The sequence below is a fragment of the Dromiciops gliroides genome, chromosome 5 (genome assembly GCF_019393635.1).
Source record: "Dromiciops gliroides isolate mDroGli1 chromosome 5, mDroGli1.pri, whole genome shotgun sequence".
Taxonomy (NCBI): Eukaryota; Metazoa; Chordata; class Mammalia; order Microbiotheria; family Microbiotheriidae; genus Dromiciops; species Dromiciops gliroides.
The window spans coordinates 94896710-94919817 of record NC_057865.1 but is presented as its reverse complement, the minus strand read 5'-3'; the positions used below and the strand labels follow the sequence as shown (position 1 = coordinate 94919817).

Below are 23108 nucleotides of genomic sequence, written 5' to 3'. Positions count from 1 at the left end.
TCCCCACAGATCCTTTCCATAATCTGATGAAGTCTATGGACCCCCTTCTCAGAATCATTTTTAATTGCATAAAATAATACTACACAGGACTACAAAGGAAACAAATTATATTGAAATAAAGAGGTAGTTTGTTTTCCCTTATAAGTTCACAGGTTTGTGGATTCCAGGTTTAAACTTTTGACTAAGGATTAAACCTGAGTTCTAAACAGAAGGAAAGTGAAGAGGGAGGAATATAGAGATATTAAGAAAAAAAAATCAAAGACAGAGCCTATCCCAAGAACTGATTTCACAACCACATGACAACTACAGCAGTTGCTTTTTCAGAAAAAGGAAAATAAAATATTTCAATGTTGAGAGATCTTTCTGGGGCTTGTGAACAAAAATGATTACATTAAAATTTCACTTGTGATGGAGAATAAACCAATTAGAAGTTCTCCTTTGATTTTTTTTTTTTTGGTAAGGCAATCAGGATTAAGTAACTTGCCTAGGGTCACACAGCAAATGTCAAGTGTCTGAGGCCAAATTTGAACTCAGTTCCTTCTGACTTCAGGGCTGGTGCTCCATCCACTGCACCACATACCTGCCCTCTCCTTTGATTTTTTTTTTTTTTTTTGCGGGGCAATGGGGGTCAAGTGACTTGCCCAGGGTCACACAGCCAGTAAGTGTCAAGTGTCTGAGGCCGGATTTGAACTCAGGAACTCCTGAATCCAGGGCCGGTACTTTATCCACTGTGCCACTTAGCCGCCCCCTCCTCTCCTTTGATTTTTAAACAGACCTTTACATGGCCGAACAAACTACTGGTAAACAAGCAAAGTCAGGGGAAGGGGACATACTACATCTTTTGTCTCTTGGCTTCCTGAATTCTGATCCCTCTCCACACACTTTTCTTCTGGGTTATTTTTTTGGGGGGGGGTGAGGCAATTGGGGTTAAGTGACTTGCCCAGGGTCACACAGCTAGTAAGTGTCAAGGGTCTGAGGCTGGATTTGAACTCAGGTCCTCCTGAATCCAGGGCTGGTGCTCTATCCACTGAGCCACCTAGCTGCCTCCTCTTCTGGGTTATTGAAATAAAATTTGATTTTTTTTTTACATAGAACAAAGTATAGCTTCTGTTAGCCCATTGCCCCTCTTCCATGACAAAGACTAAGAGGAAATTATTTCTGAACATTTTACTTATACCTTTGTATATTTCAAGTTTTTTAGGTATATATGTCTTCTCTCTCCAACTAGATTATAAAGTACTCAATGGCAGAAGCTCTTTTCAAATTCTCACACTACCTAGCAGCAGTCCTTTGTACATGGTAGGAATTCAATAAGTATTTGCTGACTGAAGACTTTGTAGGCTATCTCTAGTTTGGTCCAAATACAACTTTTCTCATCTTCCTAATGAAATTCATAATCTGTTATTGACATTTTTTCTTTGAACCACTATTAAAATCCTAATTCTAAAACAGCTCTGTTTAATTGTGTTTTAAAGTATTCAGAGGGGAGAAAAAAAGACATCTCTTAAGGAATAAAAAGTAGAGGCCAAGAAGTTTATAAGGATGAGTAATGTGTAATCTTTGGTCATCAACCTCGAGTTAGCTTTATAAGTAACTGTGGGCATCAAAAGGGCAAGTCATTAGAAAGTAGTGGGTTAAGAAAAAATTTTCCAGCTCAAAATTTGTGATCCTAAGTGTTATTAGGGAAACCTCAGAAGCAAATGTTTAGAACATAAAATGGTTGTTGAATTGCTCATTATTTACTATATATAGATATAGCTCTATCTATCTAAATAGATCTACATCTATATATGCATATGTATATAAGCATACACACACATATACATAGATATATATACATACTTATATACACATAGATAAATCATCTAGGGACTAAAAATAAGAAGATAGTTACTAAATTTCTCCTGGCCTAAGATAATACAGCAGGTGAAAGAAAGTTGTAAGTCTTTTGAGAATGTTCAGAAGTAAACACCAAACTAAAGCCTTATTTGTTCATTCTTAGGGAAATTATTCCATAGAGTATATAGGCCTAACAGGTATGTTCCTTAATCCCACTTACCATTTAAAAAACAAGCAACTCTTGCAATGGTAGTTTATGCCACGAGGTATACAAAAGCACTAGTGTTAACTTCCACAGCAGAACAAAATATGGCCAAGGTTTTACTGATTTTTTTTTCAATCTGGGATTTTCTTTAACCATCCTCAAACATTTTTCAGAAGTGATAAATACTTGTGGAAATAAAGGGGGGTTAAATATAAAGCCTATTGTTTGTCACCAAAGATGTCATTTCCAGCTAGAAAAGTTTAATACAACTGTGAAAGTAATGATTAAGACTTAAGAGGATAATTATTCTAAAAGCTGGGATAATGTCATCCCATTTTTAAAAAACAAATAGAGCTATCTCTCAGGAATCTCCTCCCTATTAGAAAGTATTCACTTCATGGGAATGATACTCTTAAGTTTAATCAAAGAATTCTAGGAAAGGGAAATTGAGAGTAGGTCAAGCTATAGAAGACTTTCAACCCCTTCACATGTCCTCATTCATGGTCTTTTTTAGGATATTCTCTGTGTATAAGGCTATGAAATCCCTGGAGAAGGAGAGAAGGAAAGAAGGGTCAATGGGTATAGGGTTGTTCACACCTTTAGAAGGCACTAAAGGAGTCAATAAGAGCAATGTGAACTCATATTTTTAGGAAAGGGCAAAGAGAAGCTTCAGTGTAAGGCTTTAGAAAGAAGGCTCTTTGTGGTCTCTCAGATTCTTGGATTTACTCAGCCTTCTATATCTTCTGAACTATTGACCCATTTGACTGGTGTACATCCTGGTATAGCTTCCCATCAAATTATAGAATTATACCTAGAATTAACTCTAATGATGCTCATTGGTCCAAAGAGCTAGCACTATTGGGTACCACCTCTGACCTGGAACTCTTCTCTTTTCTGGAACTCTTCTCTGACCTGGCACTCTTGGTTTTCTCCTTAGCATGGGCTGCCATATGGGTATTGAATGCACCCACATAAGCAAAACTCTTGCCACAATCAGAACATAAGAATGGCCTTTCCTTCTTATGTACATGGTGGTGTGCCCTCAAGGATGACTTGTGGACAAAGCACTTTTTACAGTCAGGACACTGAAAGGACTTCTTCCTAGTGTGGATCTTGATGTGTCTATTTAGCTCACACTTCCGGCTGAAATTTTTACCACATTCATCACAGGAAAGTGTATTCCCTGCTTTGTGTAGACTCTCATGGGCCTTCAGAGATTTTTCCTGAGAGAAGCTCTTGTCACACTCAGAACACTGGAAGGCCTTCTTCTTTTGGTGAGATTTAGCGTGTTCTGTGAGCTCACAACGCTGGGAAAAACATTTTTCGCACTTGGGGCATGGGTATGACTTTTTCTGCTTATGTCTGTTCTGATGGACCTTCATGGTAGCCTTTCTATAGAAGCACTTGTTACATTCAGGACACTGGAAGGGCTTTTCCCCACTGTGAACCCTGATGTGTTCATTGAAGACATGCTGTAAGGCAAAGCTTTTGCCACATTCTTTACAAGCAAAAGGCTTCTCTCCATTGTGCTGGCTCATGTGGGCCTTCAGACTTCTATTTTGGCGAAAGCTTTTGTCACATTCAGGACACTGGAAGGTTTTTTCCTTGTTGTGCACTTGAAGGTGCTGAGCGAGCTTAGAATGATGGGGGAAACATTTGCCACACTGGCTACAGGAGAATGGCTTTTGTCCAGTATGTATACGCATGTGGGCATTCAAGTTGGTTCTCCGGGTAAAGTTCTTACCGCATTCACCACACTGGAAGGGCTTCTCTCCACTGTGGACCCTGAAGTGTTCTGTGAGCATGTACTGCATGAGGAATCTCTTGCCACACTCTCCACAGATGAAGGACTTCATCCCACTGTGTTCGCTCTGATGGGCTATCATACTTCTCCTCAGGCGAAATTTTTTACCACATTCAGGACATGCGTAAGGTTTCTCCCCAGTGTGGACTCTCATGTGTTCGGTAAGTTTAATTTGTTGACTGAAACATTTGTCACATTTTGTGCAAGGGAATGGTCTTTCCCCTTTGTGTAGGCCATAATGGAGTTTCATGGTGGTCTTCCTTTTGAAGGTCTTGTCACACTCAGGACACTTAAAAGGCCTATCTAGTCGATGAAGTCTTCTGACATGTCGGACGAGGCTTGATTTGTGAGCAAAGGTCTTTTTACATTCACTACAGCGGTAAGGATCAACCCCATTGTGCAGGCTTACATGAATCTTCAGATTGACCTTGAGGCGGAAGCTCTTTCCACAGCTGGTACACTGGAAGGGTTTCTCCCCAGTATGAATTCTTATGTGTTCAATGAACTTGTACTGATAAGAAAAGCACTTGTTACACTCACCACAGATAAACAGCTTTTCCTCTTTATGCAAGCTTAGATGGGTTCTCAGGTAAGATTCCTGGCAGAAACTTTTCCCACACTCCCTACAAGTGAAGACATTCCCCCTGCTGAATGTGCGCTCAGGCCTCTTTCGGTTGACCTTGCGGGTGACATTCTTATTCCTTTTAGATTCTTGAGTTAAATCATCCACATTGTGCTGACGTTGATGGGCATTCAGGTTCCTTTTCAGGCAATAGCTCTTACCACACTCACTGCACTCGTAGATTCTTTTTCTGTTCTTTCCCTTTTTTTTGTTCTTTCCTTTCTGTCTGTGGTCAGATTGCCTGCTGAATTTCTTCTTGCACTTTGGGCATTGGCATTGGTTGTCTGAGTGGCTCCTTTGGTGTTTTACCAAGTGACCTTTGAACTGGAAGCTTTTCCCACATACATGGCAGGGATAGAATCTGTGCCCAGTGGGGCCTTCTGGAATTGAAGGCTGTGTGTTTTGGGAGGAGAGGTTTCTCAAGTTGTTTCTTTGGTTGGGCCTGCAGAAAACATCTCCCTCTTTCAGTAGTGAAGATCCAGAGGAGTCATGGTTTTGAGGACCACCAAAATGGTATTCCTTTGCTCTTAGCTGAACAGCTCTTTGGTTTCCTGAAAGAAAGAGCAAAGGTCCAATTATGATTCATGTCTATAATGGGGTTAATGAACCACTTATGAGAAACTAAAAGTGAGAATCCAACTCTGACCTGGGATATATTGAAAATTCAGGTATTGTTCGACCCCCTTTCCCTCACTCCCCACTAAGTATCCTTCTTAAAGAAGCTGTAACTTTTATCCTACATAAATAGGATGTAGAAAACTTATTTGGACTGAATGAAGACAATATGGTCATGAATTAAATGAGCAAGAACAAAGATATTGTGGAAATTTATTTTGATTTGGGGACCTTACCTTTAGGCTGAGATTAGAAAGCCTTAGGCCCTCAGGGTCTCTCCCCCTCCTCCTCAGCTTCAGCTGAGCGAAAAAGCCCCCTGGGCTATACAAGACGCCAGGTCAGACAGCTGGGGGGGGAAAAAAGCCCCCAGCTCCCTCCGACCTGAGCGGAGCTATCTGAAAGATAGCCTGTGCTGAGGCATGAGGCTCGAGAGACACCGCCGGCCCCCCGCCCCCCGCCCCCCCCCCCAGCTGCAGCTCTGGCTGGCAGATTAGCTTGGTCTGTGGGGGTGAAGGAAGCCCCAAGATTTGAGTGGAGAGAAGAAAAGGTATATATAGACCTGGGAGTGAGACAGGAGGGGGGAGACAGACTAGATAGAAAAGGAGCAAGGACGGACTAGAAAGAAGGGGGGCTGACTAGAAGAGGTCAGACTGGAAGAAGACTCGAGGACGGACTAGATAGAGGGACTAGAGGGGTGGCTAGAGGGGAGCATGGACAAGGACGGAGCAGAAGACAGACTGACCGGTAGGCAGAGGAGAGCACAGAAGCAGGTCAGCACAGGGTACAGGCTGGAGAAAGTGAAGATTAAGAGGGGTTAGAAGAAAATAGCTGACCAGGGAAAGTGTATCGTGCCCTGAGGCCAGAGGCAGCTAAGGCCCTTATTGTATTCAAGAAGTTCAGCAGGTGGGAAAGAGAGGCAGTGGAAAGAGACCACAGGAAAGCAGTCAGGTTGTACATTTTATTTTCCTGTATTCTTAATTTTCAACAGTATCACATAAATAAACTCTGCTTGGATTATTTAGTTAAGAGGCTTCTTAATCCTGTGTTTATCAATTTGGGAGTGGAGCAGTGTGGTGGAACTTTATAAACGGCCCATATTAAATTAACGAAGTCAGATAGCCAAATAGTCAAAAGTCCCCAGATTAGTCCTCCAGTCAGATTAGCCCCCCAAATTAGGCTAGTCATCAAAAATATTCTAACAATATGAAGTCTCCCAATTTCTTGAGTTCATGGATAAACCCAGTGACTAAACCACAGGTTGTTGAATTTCTTTTTTGGGTTGGGAACAGGGCAATGAGGGTTAAGTGACCTGCCCAGGGTCATACAGCTAGTGTCAAGTGTCTGAGGCCCAATTTGAACTTGGGTCCTCCTGAATCCAGAGCTGGTGCTTTATCCACTGTACCACCTAGCTGCCCCCTAAACCACAAGTTGTAACAGAAACTTTAGAAACCATATCGGTGCCAATTTTCCTAGGCTATATAACACAGAGAATCATGTTATTGCATTCATCCTCTATTTCTACCACTGGTCTCAGGAAAGCCTTCCTATAATAGATGAAAATAGAAACATTATCAGAAAGGAGAAATTGTGTTTCTCTGCTGCATAGAGAGAAATCTTTGGTATGAATTTAGCTCTGTTTCTCAAGGAGCTCTTTCATTGTGTTATTTGGGCAAGTAAGCACATAGATATGATCTTCTTTATTTCCATACTAAAAACAACTTAAAAGAGAGAAATGAAAGGACTGGATGATTGCATTGATGTCTGCTTCCCAAGTTGTACTGATGCAAGACAAGGTGTTCTGCTTTTGGCTTAATCTAATGTAATTTACTAACTAAAAGCAATGGTAGGACATAGCCTAGGAAATGAAATCAACCACAAGCTATACTCAAATGTGTCTTCTTCAACAACTGTGGTCTTGAGGAAGTAGAACTAAGATGGAAGAATATAGGCAGCAACCCAGGTAACCCTTACAACATTTCCCTCCAAACAACTTTAAAATAACTCCTCAAATCAAATGAACAATTTTAGAAAAGTTTCAGGATATGAAATAAACCCACATAAATCAGTACTTCCATATATTAATAACAAAGTCCAGCAGCAAGAAATAGAAAGAGAAATTCCATCTAAAATAATTGGTCATAATTTTAAATTGTTCGGAGTCTATCCGCCAATACAAACCTAGGAACTATATGGACACTTTTCACATTAATAAATAAGTCAGATCTAAACAATTAGAGAAATAGTAATTGCTCATGGGGAGGCCAAATCAATATAATAAAAATAACAACTCTACCTAAATTAATTTACTTATTCAGTGCCATACCAATCAAATTACTAAAAAAAATTTCATAGAGCTAGAAAAATTAATAACAAAATTCATCTGGAACATCAAAGGAATCAATGAAAAAATGTTAAGGAAAGCAGCCTAGCAGTTCCAGATTTCAAACTATATTACAAAGCAGTTATCATAAAAAAAAAAATCTGGTACTGGCTAGGAGAGGTGTATCAATGGAACAGATTAGGTACATAATACACAGTAGTAAATAATCAAAGTAATCTAATGTTTAATAAACCCAAAGATCCAAGATTTTGGGACAAGAATTTACTTTTTGACAAAAATTGCTAGGAAAACTGGAAAGCAGTTTGACAGAAACTAGGCATAGAATAACATCTCCCACCATATACTAAGATATGGTCAAAATGGGTACATGATTTAGACATAAAGGATGATATCACAAGCAAATTAGGGAAATATAGAATATTTTACCTGTCAGATTTATGGATAAGGGTAAAATTATGACCAAATAAGAGACAGAGAGTGTTACAGGATATAAAATGGATAATTTTCATTACATCAAATTAAAAAGATTTTGTACAAAGACAATGCAACCAAAATTAGAAGAAAAGCAGAAAACTGGGGGTGTAGGGAAATTTTATAGCAAGTTTCTCTGATAAAGTCCTAATTTTTCAAATATATAGAGAACTGAGTCAAATTTATAAGAATATAAGTCATTCCCCAATTGATAAATGGCCAAAGTTTTCAGATGAAGAAATCAAAGCTATCTATAGTCACATGAAAAAATGTTCCAAAGAACTATTGATTAGCAAAATACAAATTAAAACAACTCTGAGGTACCACCCCACACCTATCAGATTGGCTAATATGACAGAAAAGGAAAATGACAAATGTTGGAGGAGATATGGAAAAATAGGGATACTAATATACTGTTGGTGGAGTTGTGAACTGATCCAACTATTCTGGAGAACAATTTAGAACTGTACCCAAAGGACTATAAAACTGTGCATATCCTTTTACCCAGCAATACTACTACATATATATATATATATATCCTAAAGAGATCAAATAAAAAGGAAAGGAACCTATATGTACAAAGATACGTATAGCAACTCTTTTTGTGGTGGCAAAGAATCGGAAATTGAAGGGATGCCCATCAGTTGGGGAATGGCTGAACAAGTTGTGGTATATGATTATGATGGAATACTATTATGTTGTAAAAAATGATAAGCAGGACGCTTTCAGAAATACCTGGGAAGAGTTACATGAACTGATGCAAAGTGAAATGAACAGAACCAGGAGAACATTATACATGGTAATAGCAATATTTTAAGGATGGTCAACTATGAATGACTTAACTGTTCTCAGTAATACAATGATCCAAGACAATTCCAAAGGACTTATGATGAAAAATGTTGTCCACCTCTAGACAAATAACTTATGGAGTCTGAATGCAGATTGAAGCATACTTTTTGAAAACTTTATCATTCTTGGAGGGGTTTTTTGGTCTGTGTTTTGCAACAAGGCTAATATGGAAATGTTTTGCATGACTACACATATATAATCTATATCAAATTGCTTGCCTTCTCAAAGAGTAGAGAGGAAAGGGAGAGAGGGAAGAGAATATGGAACTCAAAAATGTTTAATTGTTAAAAATTTTTGTTTACATGTAATTGAGATAAAAATAAAATAAAAATAAATGTAAAAACCATTTGGGTGTGACCCTGGGCAAGTCACTTAACCCTCATTGCTCCGCAAAAAAAAAAAAGTTTGGTCTTTGGGGGCAGTGAGCATATTAGAATCACAAGAAGCATCGCACATCTTTCAGAAAGTGTTTTTTTCAAATAGGAAGAAGTATGTGGAAAACTTTCCATTAATAATGAACATTAGGGGGATTCCTCAGAGAAGGTCACAGTGATTATGCATCCAACAGGCAGCTCCACAGATAGTAGGTATAGCTAGGTCAAGAATGGGAGATGGATAATGACCTGGGCCTAAAGTTGAATGGGAAGAAAAGAAGAAGCTGGTTTTTGGACCAATCTATCATTGGGATTATACACAAAGCCTTTCCATGTGTTAGAAACTGCTAGAACTCGTGCTCCATTGGCATAACCTTTAAAAAGCCCAGATCAGAAAGAAAATTGTCAAATGGGAAAAGATCTCTCTGATAAGGGTCTAACATGCAAGATACACAAGAAATTAATACAGGGGCAGCTAGGTGGCACAGTGGATAGATCACTAGCCCTGGATTCAGGAGGACCTGAATTCAAATCTGGCCTCAGACACTTAACACTTACTAGCTGTGTGACCCTGGACAAGTCACTTAACCCCAACTGCCTCACCAAAAAAAAAAAAAGAAAAAAAAAGAAATGAAAAAGAAATGAAAAAAGAAAAAAAGAAAGAAAAGAAAAGAAAGAAATTAATACAAACATATAAGACCATGAGCCATTCTCCAGTGGATAAATTGTGAAAGGATATGAACAAACAGCTCTTAAAATAAATGAAAACCAAATGAAAGATTATTCCAAATCACTAATAATAAGAAATAAAAAGCAAAACTACTCTGAGGTTTCACACGATGCTCATCAGATTTGGCCAAGACGAAAAAAAAGATAGAAATAGTTATGGTTAGAGGGTCTGCCAGAGAAAGGGAATATTAATAAACTAGTAGGCACAACCCCTCAGGAGACTGGAGACAAAAAGAAAGTTCCCATGTACACCAAAATATTCAAAGCTGTACTTTTTGTGATCTGCTGTTTTTGTGTCCACTTTCCATCTGCAGTTCTGTTTGGTTTCAACTCCACAGAACAAGATGCTCCTATCTTTGGTACCTCCTGGTGTCCATCTATCTCCTTTCCCCATCCCCTGCCACTTTCTCTCTTCCTTTTGTGTGTTGTTTTGCCCCATTAGATTGTAAGCTCCTTGAGAGCAGGAACCGTCTTTCTTTTCCTTATTTGTAACCTTGGTGTTTAGCACAGTGCCCAACACATAGTAGGCACTTAATAAATGTTTATTCAGTTGAAATGAATGGTAAAGAATTAAAAATTTTTTTAAATGCCCATCACCTGGGGAAACAGCTAGACAAACTATGGTATATGAATATTATAATGGTGTAAGAAATAATGGATATACTAGCTGTGTGACCCTGGGTAAATCACTTAACCCTCATTGCCCCACAAAAAATAAATCAATGAATCAATAAATAATAGATATGAAGGATACAGAGGATCATGGGAAGATTTAAGCACAACCAGGAAAACAACACACAAAATTATAACAAGGTAAATGGGAAGAAAAAAATACAAAAACAAACAACCCTGAAGTTGAACATTGTATATAATATAATATATAATTATAATGACTAGGTTTAGGAATGAAGTATAGAGAAAATTTCCCTCCTTCTTTTCATTGCAAAGGATATGGAAAATTAAAGATACTCCCAGACTTCTTTAAGATCTTGATTAGTTTTGCTAAAGTGCTTTCTTTCTTTTTCTTTTTTTAAATCTTTTGTCATAAGGTCTTAATCCCTTCCCACTTACCAGAGACACATTGCTGTTCATCATTGCTGTTGGAATTACATAGTTCGTCATGACTAGATTGCTGTTCCTCAATATTGTCAGAGTTACATAGCTCATTAGTGCCAGATTGCTGTCCCACAATGCTGTTGGAGTTGTGCAGCTCGTTAGCGCCAGATTGGATCGTCCTCACATGTGTCTCCAAATTTGCCCGCTTCTTAAAGACTGGTTCCTTTCCTTGTTCAATATGGGATATCAAGTCTGGTTTGGGAATAGTATAATCTATGCAGAGAGAATAAAGCGGCAGATATTACATTTTGTAAGGACTCAGTAGTGAAACAATTTCACAGAAATTACATTTCTTTAAGTTCATTACACTTAAGTGAATTTAAAGGCAGCTAAGGTGGTGAAATGGATAGAACGCTAGTCCTGGAGACAGGAGGACCTGAGCTCAAATCTAGCCTCATACTTATGTCATTTACCTTCTGTCTGCTTTAGTTTCCCAATCTGTAAGATAGTAATAATAAGAACATCCAATTCTAAGGGTTGATGAGAGGATAAAATGAGATATGGTAAAGTGCCACCTAAATGTTAGCTATGATTATCATTACTGACATACAATAGGAATAGATGTAGAAGAAATGGACAACCTTGGAATGGATGAGAATAAATCTATACAAATCAGGATAGAAGGGTTTTTTGTTTTGTTTTGTTTTAGCAAAGAAACCCATCTATCCAATATGATAGCAATAAATAGAAATCAGAGAAAATGTACATAAGAGAATATATATGTATGTATACATATATGTGTATCTATATACACATGGGGGAAAACGATTTCATTTTGTATTATATATACATACACATAAATATACACATATACGTATATGTATTATGTATCTATGTATGTGTGTATGTGTATATATGAATATAGATATAGATATATACATACACATATACATATATGTACATATGTGTGTGTATATATATGTATATATATGTGTGTGTGTGTATATATATATAAAGGTTCCCCACTCCTGTCCAGGGACTTCAGGTGGTTGCAGGCAGGTCAGGCGAGAACTGACTAGACATTTTCCCCCTTTGACTCCTCTGGCCTCTCAGTTCATAATACATGGCTCTAAAGCTTCAGTTTGTACAGATGATGGGGGCGGAAACCCTAAAATTTTAAAGGTGTGCACCTTTGGTCCTGTGTTCTTAAATTCCACTGCTGGCTCTCTTTGGCAAAAATAAGACCTAAGGTTCTAGGTGTAGAGACATTTTTGTTAGCTAATGAATATAAGGGTGAAAAGGTTGTTAGGGTAAGAGTGAGAATTTAATATATTTTTTTAAAGATCCTTTGTAAAGTTTATATTTATATAGTCTAAATTTAAAATTCTAGTTAAGTTCTAGTTTGCTTAATAAAAATAATGCCCTGCATGATTGAGAATTTAATAAATGTTTGCCTTTAAAACTTTAAAAAAATTCTCTGGGGTTATACTCTAATGAAGTGTGCCACACACACTAATGGTATCCTGTTAGTTTGGATTCAGTAGCCTACCTCCAATGAATCACTTGTATAAGAGTAATTTAGATTTTAGCAGAATGGTACAACTAATAATAGATGATTATGATAATTTCAACCTTAAGTGCCAACAATAAATGGTACACTAGATTTAAGAACTTATAAGTAGAAAGGAATAATGAAAGGTGAAATAAGTTCCCAGAAAAGAGCATAACAAATGAAACATTCAAGCTAACTGTCCAGGATAGAGGTGGAGAGGATCTAAAAGACCTGGCAGGATTCAGATTTGTAGATTTGTATGCTAAAAGGAAGACCCCTGTCCTCCCCCCCCCCAAAAAAAGAAAGAGAAAATCATAATTACTTCCAATTAAAGGAACCTAGGATAGGCCAATATAACAATAGGTGGGGGGAAATCTAGTTGGGGATGAAACTGGAATCAAAGTAACATAAAGAAAATTAAGCACAGAGAAAAAGTACTGACTTCAGAAGGTAAGAAAACAGAAACCAGAAGTGAGGTGGTGTAAAAATCAATAAAAATCAATAAATAAAGGAACACAAATGTAAAAATTACAATCTTAGGTATAAATGGGTTAAACTCCTTAGGAAATAAAATAAAACCTAACAATTTTCTATTTACAAGAAACACTTTTTAAAAATTTAGACAGAGGAAAAATGAAGGGCTAGAAAATTTTTTTTACTATGCATTGAGTCCCTAAAAATCAGAAGTTGTATTCATAATTCCAAGTAAGATAAAAACTCAACATGTCAAGATAGATAAATATGAAAATAACTTTCTTTTTATAAGCTTATTAGGTGATGAGCAATATCATTAAGAGCACCAATTCTGGAGTCAAAGGAACTCAGTTCAAATTCTTTGGGGGGGGGGAGCAAATTCTACCTCTAATAAAACCCCTGTGATCTTGGTCAAGTTCCTTAACTTTTATTGGCTATAGTTTCCTTATATGTAAAATAAGAGGTTTGGACTAGATTGTGTGACCTGTAACTCATCTAAGCTCATAAAGGAAAAGCTAATTGAATTCAACATATCATAGGAATTAACATGATAAATGTAGAAGACCTTAATGTTCCTGTTTCAAAGCTGGAAAAAACAGTGAAGGAAAGTAGCCTTGAACAGACTGTTTTATTTGAAAGACATAGTATCTTCCAAATAAGAATTGTAGACAAGAGGGGCAGCTAGGTGGCACAGTGGATAGAGCATGGGCCCTGGAGTCAGGAGTACCTGAGTTCAAATCCGGCCTCAGACACTTAACACTTACTAGCTGTGTGACCCTGGGCAAGTCACTTAACCCCAATTGCCTCACTAAAAAAAACAAGAAGAAAAAAAGAATTGTAGACAACAGTTCTACATCCATTATACTTTAAACTACAGACTAATTTGCAAAGGTTTTAAATACAATCTCAGCAAAGACTACAGCAACATAGTTAAAAAATTATTCACTACCAAGTTTGATTAATACCAAGCATATGAAGATGACTCAGTATTAGGAAAACAATATAGTCAATCTATCTGGAAAGAATTAGCATAATTACTCATTTTCCCCACTCCAGACCTGTGATTTCATTGTTGTAGGGAATTTCTGATTAGGAAATACCCTCTACCAATGTAGATCAATGATATAATATAATGAGGAAAACCCTTACAATGCAAAATTTGTGTAAAATTACCCTAAAATGCATTAGTATGGAAAGGCCTTTCTTTAATGTGATCAAAAGTATGCATCTAAAACCAAGAGTTATCATTTTTTGCGATGGAGAAACAATGGAAGGATTTCCCAAGAATTATTTGACATGGTTTTAGAAATGCTAGCTACAGGAATAAGATGAAAGGGAAATAAACACTGGAAATAAGAGAGAAAAGTATCTCCATTTACAGACTACACAATGATTAACTTAGAAAACAGAAAAGAATCAATGTAGAAACTAACTGAGATGATTAATAACATGGAAATCTGCACAATTAATGTTTCAGATGTGTTATAAAAAATTAAGAATTAATGTTGTGATAGTATCCTTGATCTGGGATCTTGATCTCCTTTTCCACACTTGAACTGAAAATCTAATGAAAATTGGGATTTTATTTAATGCCCCAAAGAAGTTATAATAAGTAATTAGGTCAATAGAGGGAATGCCCTTTTGATAACCAAGATAAGGAAATTCTCTTTAATTTACCATGGAGGCAATGATTCTCTTATTTAATGTAAACTAAACTAAAAGAAGGAGCCATCCTTAGCTTTCTAAGAAGATGAGTCTTTTCAGATGTGCCTGACAGACATTAACATTGTTTCCTTTGATAAATCATTATAAAAATCCTAACAAACTATGTTCTTTTGCTGAGGAATTTCAATCAATCCATCAGCAAACATATATTAAGCACCTATTATGTGCCAGGCACTATACTTCTATATCTTTTACTTCATTGTTTCCATAAAATGTGAGTTGGGCATTGCTTGGGGCTAGAAGGCTTTCCCAATTAGTAACAGGAATTCTGTTAGAAACTCCTTCTCCAGGGGGCAGGTAGGTGGCACAGTGGATAAAGCACTGGCCCTGGATTCAGAAGGACCTGAGTTCAAACCTGACCTCAGACACTTGACACTTACTAGGTGTATGACTTTGGGCAAGTCACTTAACCCTTTCTCCAAAAACTCTTTCTCCAAAGAAAATTCTTATATGCTATTAAAATGTATCTCTGATATAACCTATATCAGATTACCTGCTGTCTAGGGGAGGGGGGAGGGAAAGTAGGGAGGGAGAAAAATCTGAAATTGGAAAGCCTGTATAAACAAAACTTGAGAACTATCTTTATATGTAATGGGAAAAAATAAAATACTTTATTAATTAAAAAAATTGGGGAATGGTTAAAAAAAATAAAATAAATAAAATGTATCTCTGAGAGAGCCAACCCAGAAATACCATTAATGGGCCTATTTCTGGGGGAGGTAAAAAAAAATCCCTTATAAATTTCACACTATTCACAGAAGTTATTTTTATAGTAGAAAAAAACAGTAAACAAAGATGGTGCCCATTGACTGTGGAATGACCAAGCAGTTTATATAATATGAATATATACCACGAGGTTAATGTGAAGATCAAATGAGATAAAATGTAGACGGCTAAGTAGCAGACTTGAATTCAAACACAGCTTAAAACACTAGCTATCTTGAATGAAGTGAGCAAAACCAGAACATTGTACACAGTAACAGCAACATTGTGTGATGATCAACTGTAATAGACTTAGCTCTTCTCAGCAGTGCAATGAGCCAAGACAATTCCAAAGAACTTATGATAGAAAATGCTCTCCACATCCAGAAAAAAGAACTGTGGGTTCTGAATGCTGGTTAAACCATTCTGTTTCTACTTTTTGGCTGTTTTCCCCCCTTTTTTGAGGTTTTTCTCTTGTGTTCTGATTCTTCTTTCACAATATGACTAATGTAGAAATATGTTTAATGTGATTATACATATATAACCTATATCAGATTGCTTTCTGTCTTGGGGTGAGAGGAAGGAAGGGAGGGAGAAAAATTAGGAACTAAAAATCTTATAAAAACAAACAAAAAACTCACTAGCTATCTGACCTTGGGAAAGTCACTTAATCTGTCTATCTCAGTTACTTCATCTGTAAAAACAAGGACAATAATAGCACTTCCAGGGGTTATTGTGAGGATAAAATGAGATTATATTTGTAAAGCACTTTGCAAACCATAAAGGACTATATAAATGCTATCATTACTATAGAAATTCCTTCCTTGTATGCCTTTATATTTGTGGGTTTTTTATGCGTTGACTCCCTGTGCTGATGCTACATGTACTTGTGGGAGAATAACACTTTCCATCCCAGGTGAATGGGGAAGATATTTTGTTGCTACATTACTTTTTTTTTTTTGTCTTGAGCTAATTGTATCTTCTGACTGACTATCAAAAGTAACACTTTGGTAGGATCTTGTGAACTACAAAATTAGGGGTGCAGACCATAGACTACCTTGAACCTGGGATAACCATTTCCTGGACCCATTATAAATGAAATCAGGAAGAAGTGCCCCTGTACTCTGCATAACTATTTCAATAAATTCTCCAAATTGTTAATAATGAGAGAAATGTAAACTAAGACAATTTTGAGTTTCACTTCACATATATCAAATCATCTTTAATGGTGAAAGATGGAAACAATCTGTGTTAGAGGAGCTATGGGAAAATAACAACACTAGTGTTACTGGAAATTTGACCAATGGTTTTAGAAAATAGAATAGAATTATGTGAGAAAAATTCCTCAAGTGCTCAGATCTGTTTAATCCAGTGATCTCACTATTGGGTGTATATCTCCAGGGAGGCCAGTGACAGAAATAAAGTTATCATATGTACCGATATATTCATGGCAACACTATTTGTAAAAGTAAAAAGCTGAAAGAAAATTATTTAATTTAATGCAATGAACATTTATTAAGTTCTGACTTTGTGCTGGTTTCTAGGGTACAAAGACAAAGGAAATAGTCTGGGTGCCCATGGACACACATTTCTCCAATCTGTTCAGAAAGGCTGATCCTTCAGGTCAATGCCATATTCATTCTTTGAGGTCTTCAGGAACTTGCGTGAATTTTAAAGCCAACAAGATGGAGTCCTTTCTATTTCAATCACTGATCAGTCTCTCCAATCAGGCCCCTCTCAACACCATCCACCAAAAGGTATATGTGTTGTTAACCAGGATCTCTGTTACTTTCCTTCCTTCCTTCCTTCCTTCCTTCCTTCCTTCCTTCCTTCCTTCCTTCCTTCCTTCCTTCCTTCCTTCCTTCCTTCCTTCCTTCCTTCCTTCCTTCCTTCCTTCCTTCCTTCCTTCCTTCCTTCCTCCCTCCCTCCATCTCTGTCTCTGTCTCTGTCTGACTCTGTCTTTCTCTCTGTCCCTCTCTCCCATTTATTTGTTTAAGAGAAAATACTAGAGGGGTAGGTAGGTGGCGCAGTGCATAGAGCACCGGCCCTGGATTCAGAAGGACCTGAGTTCAAATGTGACCTCAGACACTTGACATTTACTAGCTGTGTGACCCTGGGCAAGTTGCTTAACCCTCATTGCCTGGGGGGGGGGGGCAGGGAGAAGATCCTAGAGAGAATAGGGTTTATTTATTGGGAAGGAGTTATTGTGCCAAAATGAAACATGTCATTTTTAAAAAAAGAATATCATATTTCCCACCTCCAGCTGCTCCTTCCTATCATTAGTCCCAACCCCCCACCTACTTATTTTCATTATCTCTCTTTCTGACCATATTACTGTTGTTTGTTTTTTATCCTCATCTCTCTGTTTCCAACCCAATGCTAGCTCACCTCCCTTCACCTCCCTCGTCACAGGGATAGGGACAGTTCTACTCTCTTCCCTAAGGCACATAGAGCTTTACTTTCACCAACATGATGCCAGCTCTGTGTCTTGAGGGACCCCCAAGTCCCTCTCCCCACCACAACATAATTCTCCAGTTATTAGAGTTGACTGTACTTAGAAAAACAGGAACAAGGGGAGAGATTATGCTTAGTAATAGCATTATAGCAATTTGATAGCATCTACACAAGAGAAGGGCTAAGAGTTTCTGTCAGTGCATTCACTGCAGCTCTCTGAGGATACTGTGTACCCATCTTTATCATATGTGGCAGTGGATTTAAAAAATGAATCCTTAAAATAAAAGTAAATCTAATATTTTTATTTAAATGCTTTAAAAACAGCCTAATATCAGTCATAAAATGGCTGCTTAGCATATGAACATTTTGTGTGTGTGTGTGTGTGTGTGTGTGTGTGTGTGTGTGTGTGTGTGAGGCAATTGGGGTTAAGTGACTTGCCCAGGGTCACACAGCTAGTAAGTGTCAAGTGTCTGAGGCCGGATTTGAACTCAGGAACTCCTAACTCCAGGGCCAGTGCTTTATCCACTACGCCACCTAGCTGCCCCCCCATATATACCTTTTTAAAAGGCATGTTAAAATGTTCATATGTTAGGGCAGCTAGGTGGCACAGTAGATAGAGCACTGGCCCTGGAGTCGGGAGTACCTGAGTTCAAATCCGGCCTCAGACCCTTGACACTTACTAGCTGTGTGACCTTGGGCAAGTCACTTAACCCCCATTGCCCGGCAACAACAACAACAAGAAGGTATATATGTATATTTGTGTGTGTGTGTGTGTGTGTATCAGTTCAAAAGTCCAAAAGTTCATATATAGATTGGATAAGGTAAGATTTTAAAAATCACACTAGTGTGGCAGCTAGATGGTGCAGTGGTTAAAGCACCGGCCCTGGATTCAGGAGTACCTGAGTTCAAATCCAGCCTCAGACACTTGACACTTACTAGCTGTGTGACCCTGGGCAAGTCACTTAACCCCCATTGCCTACAAAAAAAAAATCACACTAGTGAGGATTGGTGGTCATTGGACTGTAGGGGCAGTTTGGTATCCTGAGATCTAGAACTGGGGTTTTGTTCCTCACTGTAAAATGGTGTTGATACTTGGCCTGGATACTTCCTGACAAGCTTACCTGTGATGATCAAATTATATAGGTAAGACGCCATTGAAAACTAGGAATTAATGTAAAGTATTGTTTTTATCATCATTTTAGAGAGTTTCTTCAAGAAAACAAATGTTTCATTTCCATGTGTGGGTCTGTATCACCACTCTGACTAGGAACCCAGTGTGTACACATCATGAACCTGTGTAGGCTGGAAGCACCTTCAGAGAGGGGACAATGGCTAATTCATCTTTGTATCCTCCACAACTAGTATGGTACCTCCCACAAAGTTAATACTTCAAATGTTTGCTGAATGAGCTAACAGTATATGATTGCAAAAGAGTCACCCTCAGGCAGCTAGGTGGCTCAGTGGATAGAGCACCAGCCCTGGATTCAGGAGGACCTGAGTTCAAATCTAACCTCAGACACTTAACACTCACTAGCTGTGTGACCTTGGGCAAGTCAGTTAACCCCAATTGCCTCACCAAAAAATAAATAAATAAGCCAAAAAAAAAAGAGTCACCCTCAAAATGTATAAGGAACCTTTCTTACCCAAAGAGATCAAGGTTTCATAATTAGTTCTCATCACGTGCTTATAAAGTTCTTTCTGGGACCATTCCAGTTTCTTCCACTCATTCTTTGAGAAATACACAGCCACATCATCAAATGTCACAGTCACCTGGAATCACAAACATAAAAATAACAAAGGTTCATATAGTGCTTCCTAGGTGCCAGATGCTGTGCTAAATGCTTTACAGTTATCCCATTTGATTTTCACAACAGCCCTGAAGAGGTAGGTGTTATTGTTATCATCATCATCATCATTACCACTGCCACCATCATCACCTTTTTGCAAATAAGGAAAGAGGCAAACAAAGGTTAAGTGACTTGTCTAGGGTCACTCAGTTAGGAAGTGTCTGAGTCACATTTAAACTCAGTTCTTCTTGATTCCAGGCCCAACACTCAAACCACTGTACCACCTAACTACCTCTTCTTTTTATGGTACATTTTTGGGTTTGTTTTTTGTTTGTTTGTTTATTTTTGCAGGGCAATGAGGGTTAAGTGACTTGCCCAGGTTCACACAGTTAGCAAGTATCAAGTGTCTGAGGCCAGATTTGAACTCAGGTCCTCCTGAATCCAAGGGCCGGTGCTTTATCCACTGCACCACCTATCTGCCCCACCCCCAACCCATGGTATATTTTTGAAAGACCAATCAAGACCACCCCCATCAGAAAAGGGATTACAAAGCAGTTTCTTCTCATTGTATATTTTTAGCATCTTAAAGGTGATCTTGATTTTCAGCATTCTAGGATACTACTTGAGCAGATACATCTGCTAAAACATCTGGGGATCTTTTCCCAACTGCAACAAAAACCAGAAGAAATACTCATTCTTTCTTTCTCTCTCTCTCTCTCTCTCTTTCTCTCTCTCTCCTACCCCTTCCCTCCCCTCCCTTCCCCTCCCCTCCCCTCCCCCTCCCCCCACATACACAGAGTCAACAAGGCCCATTAGGTGACTACAAAATTAACCTGTTGATCTTTGGAGCCTTAGGAAAGGAAAATTAGAAAAATGAAATTCTCTCATCAGAACCACAACAGATTCTCACCCCAAGTGGTAAAATATCTATAGGAATTTAATGGATATGTATTGACTCAGGTCCAAGACAGTTCTCTGCTCCATCTTCCTGTGCCTCTGTCATATTTTAAAATTATTTATGAAGGCCTTTCCTTTAAAATAGAGTACTATATTTTCAAGATATGTTTATGCATACTCCTCAGCATTTATTTTCATTATTTGACATCATTATTCCAGGGGAACACCTAGAGGATACATCTTTCAAGAAAGCTTGGGCTCTTTTCCCAGCTGCAACCAAAATGTTGGCAGCAAGTACTGATAGCAAAGCAGAGTCACGCTGCCCAAAATAGGACCAGGAGGATTGACAGAAACACAAGCCACTTGATGTACACGGGCTTGGCAGAAGACTGTTAGAGGTAAAGTGATCTCAGCAGGACCACCACATATTCACAGCTGTGATAGTTGTTATCAAAAGGTGTGACTTTGGGGGCAGCTAGGTGGCGCAATGGATAAAGCACTGGCCCAGTGGATAAAGCACTGGCCCTGGATTCAGGAGGACCTAAATTAAAAATCCAGCCTCAGACACTTGATACTTCCTAGCTGTGTGATCCTGGGCAAGTCACTTAACCCTCATTGCCCCACAAAACAAACAAAACAAAACACCCCCCCCCAAAAGGTGTGACTTGACACTATTCCTCTTTTTCATCTTCTTAAACCTCATTAATGTACTTCATGTATGTAAAACATGCCTAATATCATCATTAATGTGTCCCCAAAGAGGGAAATGAATAAGAAATTCATTATTTACCAAGAAAAGAATTTACCAGTTTGGAAGAAATGGAATATGCTCCCATGCCTAATGTGAAACTAATCCCAGTTTCCCAGGTTACTTACACACACACACACACAGAAGGGGGTGGTGGGTGGTGGGAGAGAGTGAAAGCAAAAACAGCTCTCTTGGAATATGAAAATAATAAGATAGGCCCCAGAGAGGAAAATTTCAGACAGTTTACCATCTGTGAAATGGGAGGGAGGGGGGAAGGCAGAACTCTCCCTAAGGAGGAGAGTGGGATTAATTCATAAGATTGTTAAACAGGCAATTTGTAGTGCACAAAGATGCTTGTCTTTTTTTTTAAAAACTTTATCTAGAGTGTTATAGGAACTGGCAAAGAGTTGCTCCCAGGGCTTAAGGCTCTGAAATAATGTTTAAGCCTCCCATAGCCAGAATTTCTGTTAGAATAGTCTTCTTGGGGCAGCTAGGTGGTGCAGGGGATAAAGCACCGGCCCTGGATTCAGGAGGACCTGAGTTCAAATTTGACCTCAGACACTTGACACTTACTAGCTGTGTGACCTTGGGCAAGTCACTTAACCCTCATTGCTCTGCCCCCCCCAAAAAAAATCCCACAAAAAACCCCAATAAGAATATTCTTCTTTATCATCGAATGGAATAATATATGTAAAGAATCTAGTAAACCTTAAAGCAGTCAACGAATGTTAGCCATTATTATCCTTCTTCCCTACAAAGGGGAATTTGGCCCTACCATCCAGGTTCTCTTGAGGTCACTGCAGTACAATGTGAGAGACACAATGTGGTTAGACAGAGAGTCTAGGACCATGGTTCTGGTTTGAGTTTTGCCCCCAAAAGCTGAGCCACCAGAGGGTTCATCTCTTCTGGGACTCAATTTCACAGCTGTTAACATGAATAGCTTAGGCTAGAACCGGCTTCATGTCCGTTGCCCGGATTATCAAAATGCACCCAAACACCATGACGAGGCAGTGTCCCTCAAAACGTCCTTTTCTCTCAGTCTCCAACCCCGCAGGCTCCCCTCATTCATCTACGCCGGGACCTGTTGCTTTTCCCATTTCTACCTGAGCAAAGTCAGAGCCAGGGTCTCTCCCGGACCCCAGTCTCTTCCTCACTGCGAGTATCCCAGGGAGGTGGGGGTTGCGAGGAGAGAGCTCTCACCTTAACAGGAGTCGCCTTGGGCATGGTTTTTCGTCCTCTTTCCCGAGTCCCGAGGACGCTGCAGCTTCTCTACAGCCCCCCTCCCTTCAAGACTAAACGGAGAGGAGGCGGACAGCCTTCTTCGCCCACGCTCCCCCCTCCCTCCTGCAATGAGGTCGGGTGTCAGCAGGGAGGGCGCGGAGTCCAGAGGCTGGTGGCGGTGCCGGGTCCCAAGGGGGATGGGAGGTCGAGCTGGTAGCTGTCCCGCACTCAGGTCCCTAGGCTGGGCTGCTCCCGCTCTCTCAAACCGCTTCCACCCAGCTCTGGCTCTAGCTCCCGCTTGCGGCTTGCGCTCCGACTCTGCCTGAGTCCTCAGCACCTGCGCCCAGGGCTCAAACCTCAGTTGTCTCTTACTGCCCGCGACAGCTGTTGCTGGGCCCACGCGGTGCATCCTGGGACTCTTGCTCCTTTCCCCACCCCGAACTGACCCCCCAGGAAGCAAACACTAGTTGGGAGCTCTTGTCAAACAGTGCCTCCGGGCTAGAAGAGTTTAGAGCGGGTGGTAGTGACTTGCTGGGCCAGACTACCTACCATAACAGCTGCATCTCATGCCTAAGCAAAATCACAGAATTTCATTGTTTATCTTTCCTCTCTTCAAATTTTTGCAGTCTGGGTCCCAACCTCA

The 23108-nt window shown here is 39.1% G+C and overlaps 1 protein-coding gene across 1 annotated transcript; it reads right to left on the bottom strand.

Moving 5' to 3' along the window:
* Window positions 1-654: 654 nt before the first annotated feature.
* LOC122727681 (zinc finger protein 425-like) lies at window positions 655-22826 on the bottom strand. Its single transcript, XM_043965364.1, has 4 exons — window positions 22445-22826; window positions 19456-19582; window positions 10921-11178; window positions 655-5021 (listed from the first exon to the last, which is right to left on the bottom strand). Exons 1-4 carry the CDS (start codon window positions 22466-22468, stop codon window positions 2878-2880), a joined length of 2553 nt encoding a protein of 850 aa, XP_043821299.1. The 5' UTR covers window positions 22469-22826; the 3' UTR covers window positions 655-2877.
* Window positions 22827-23108: the final 282 nt, after the last annotated feature.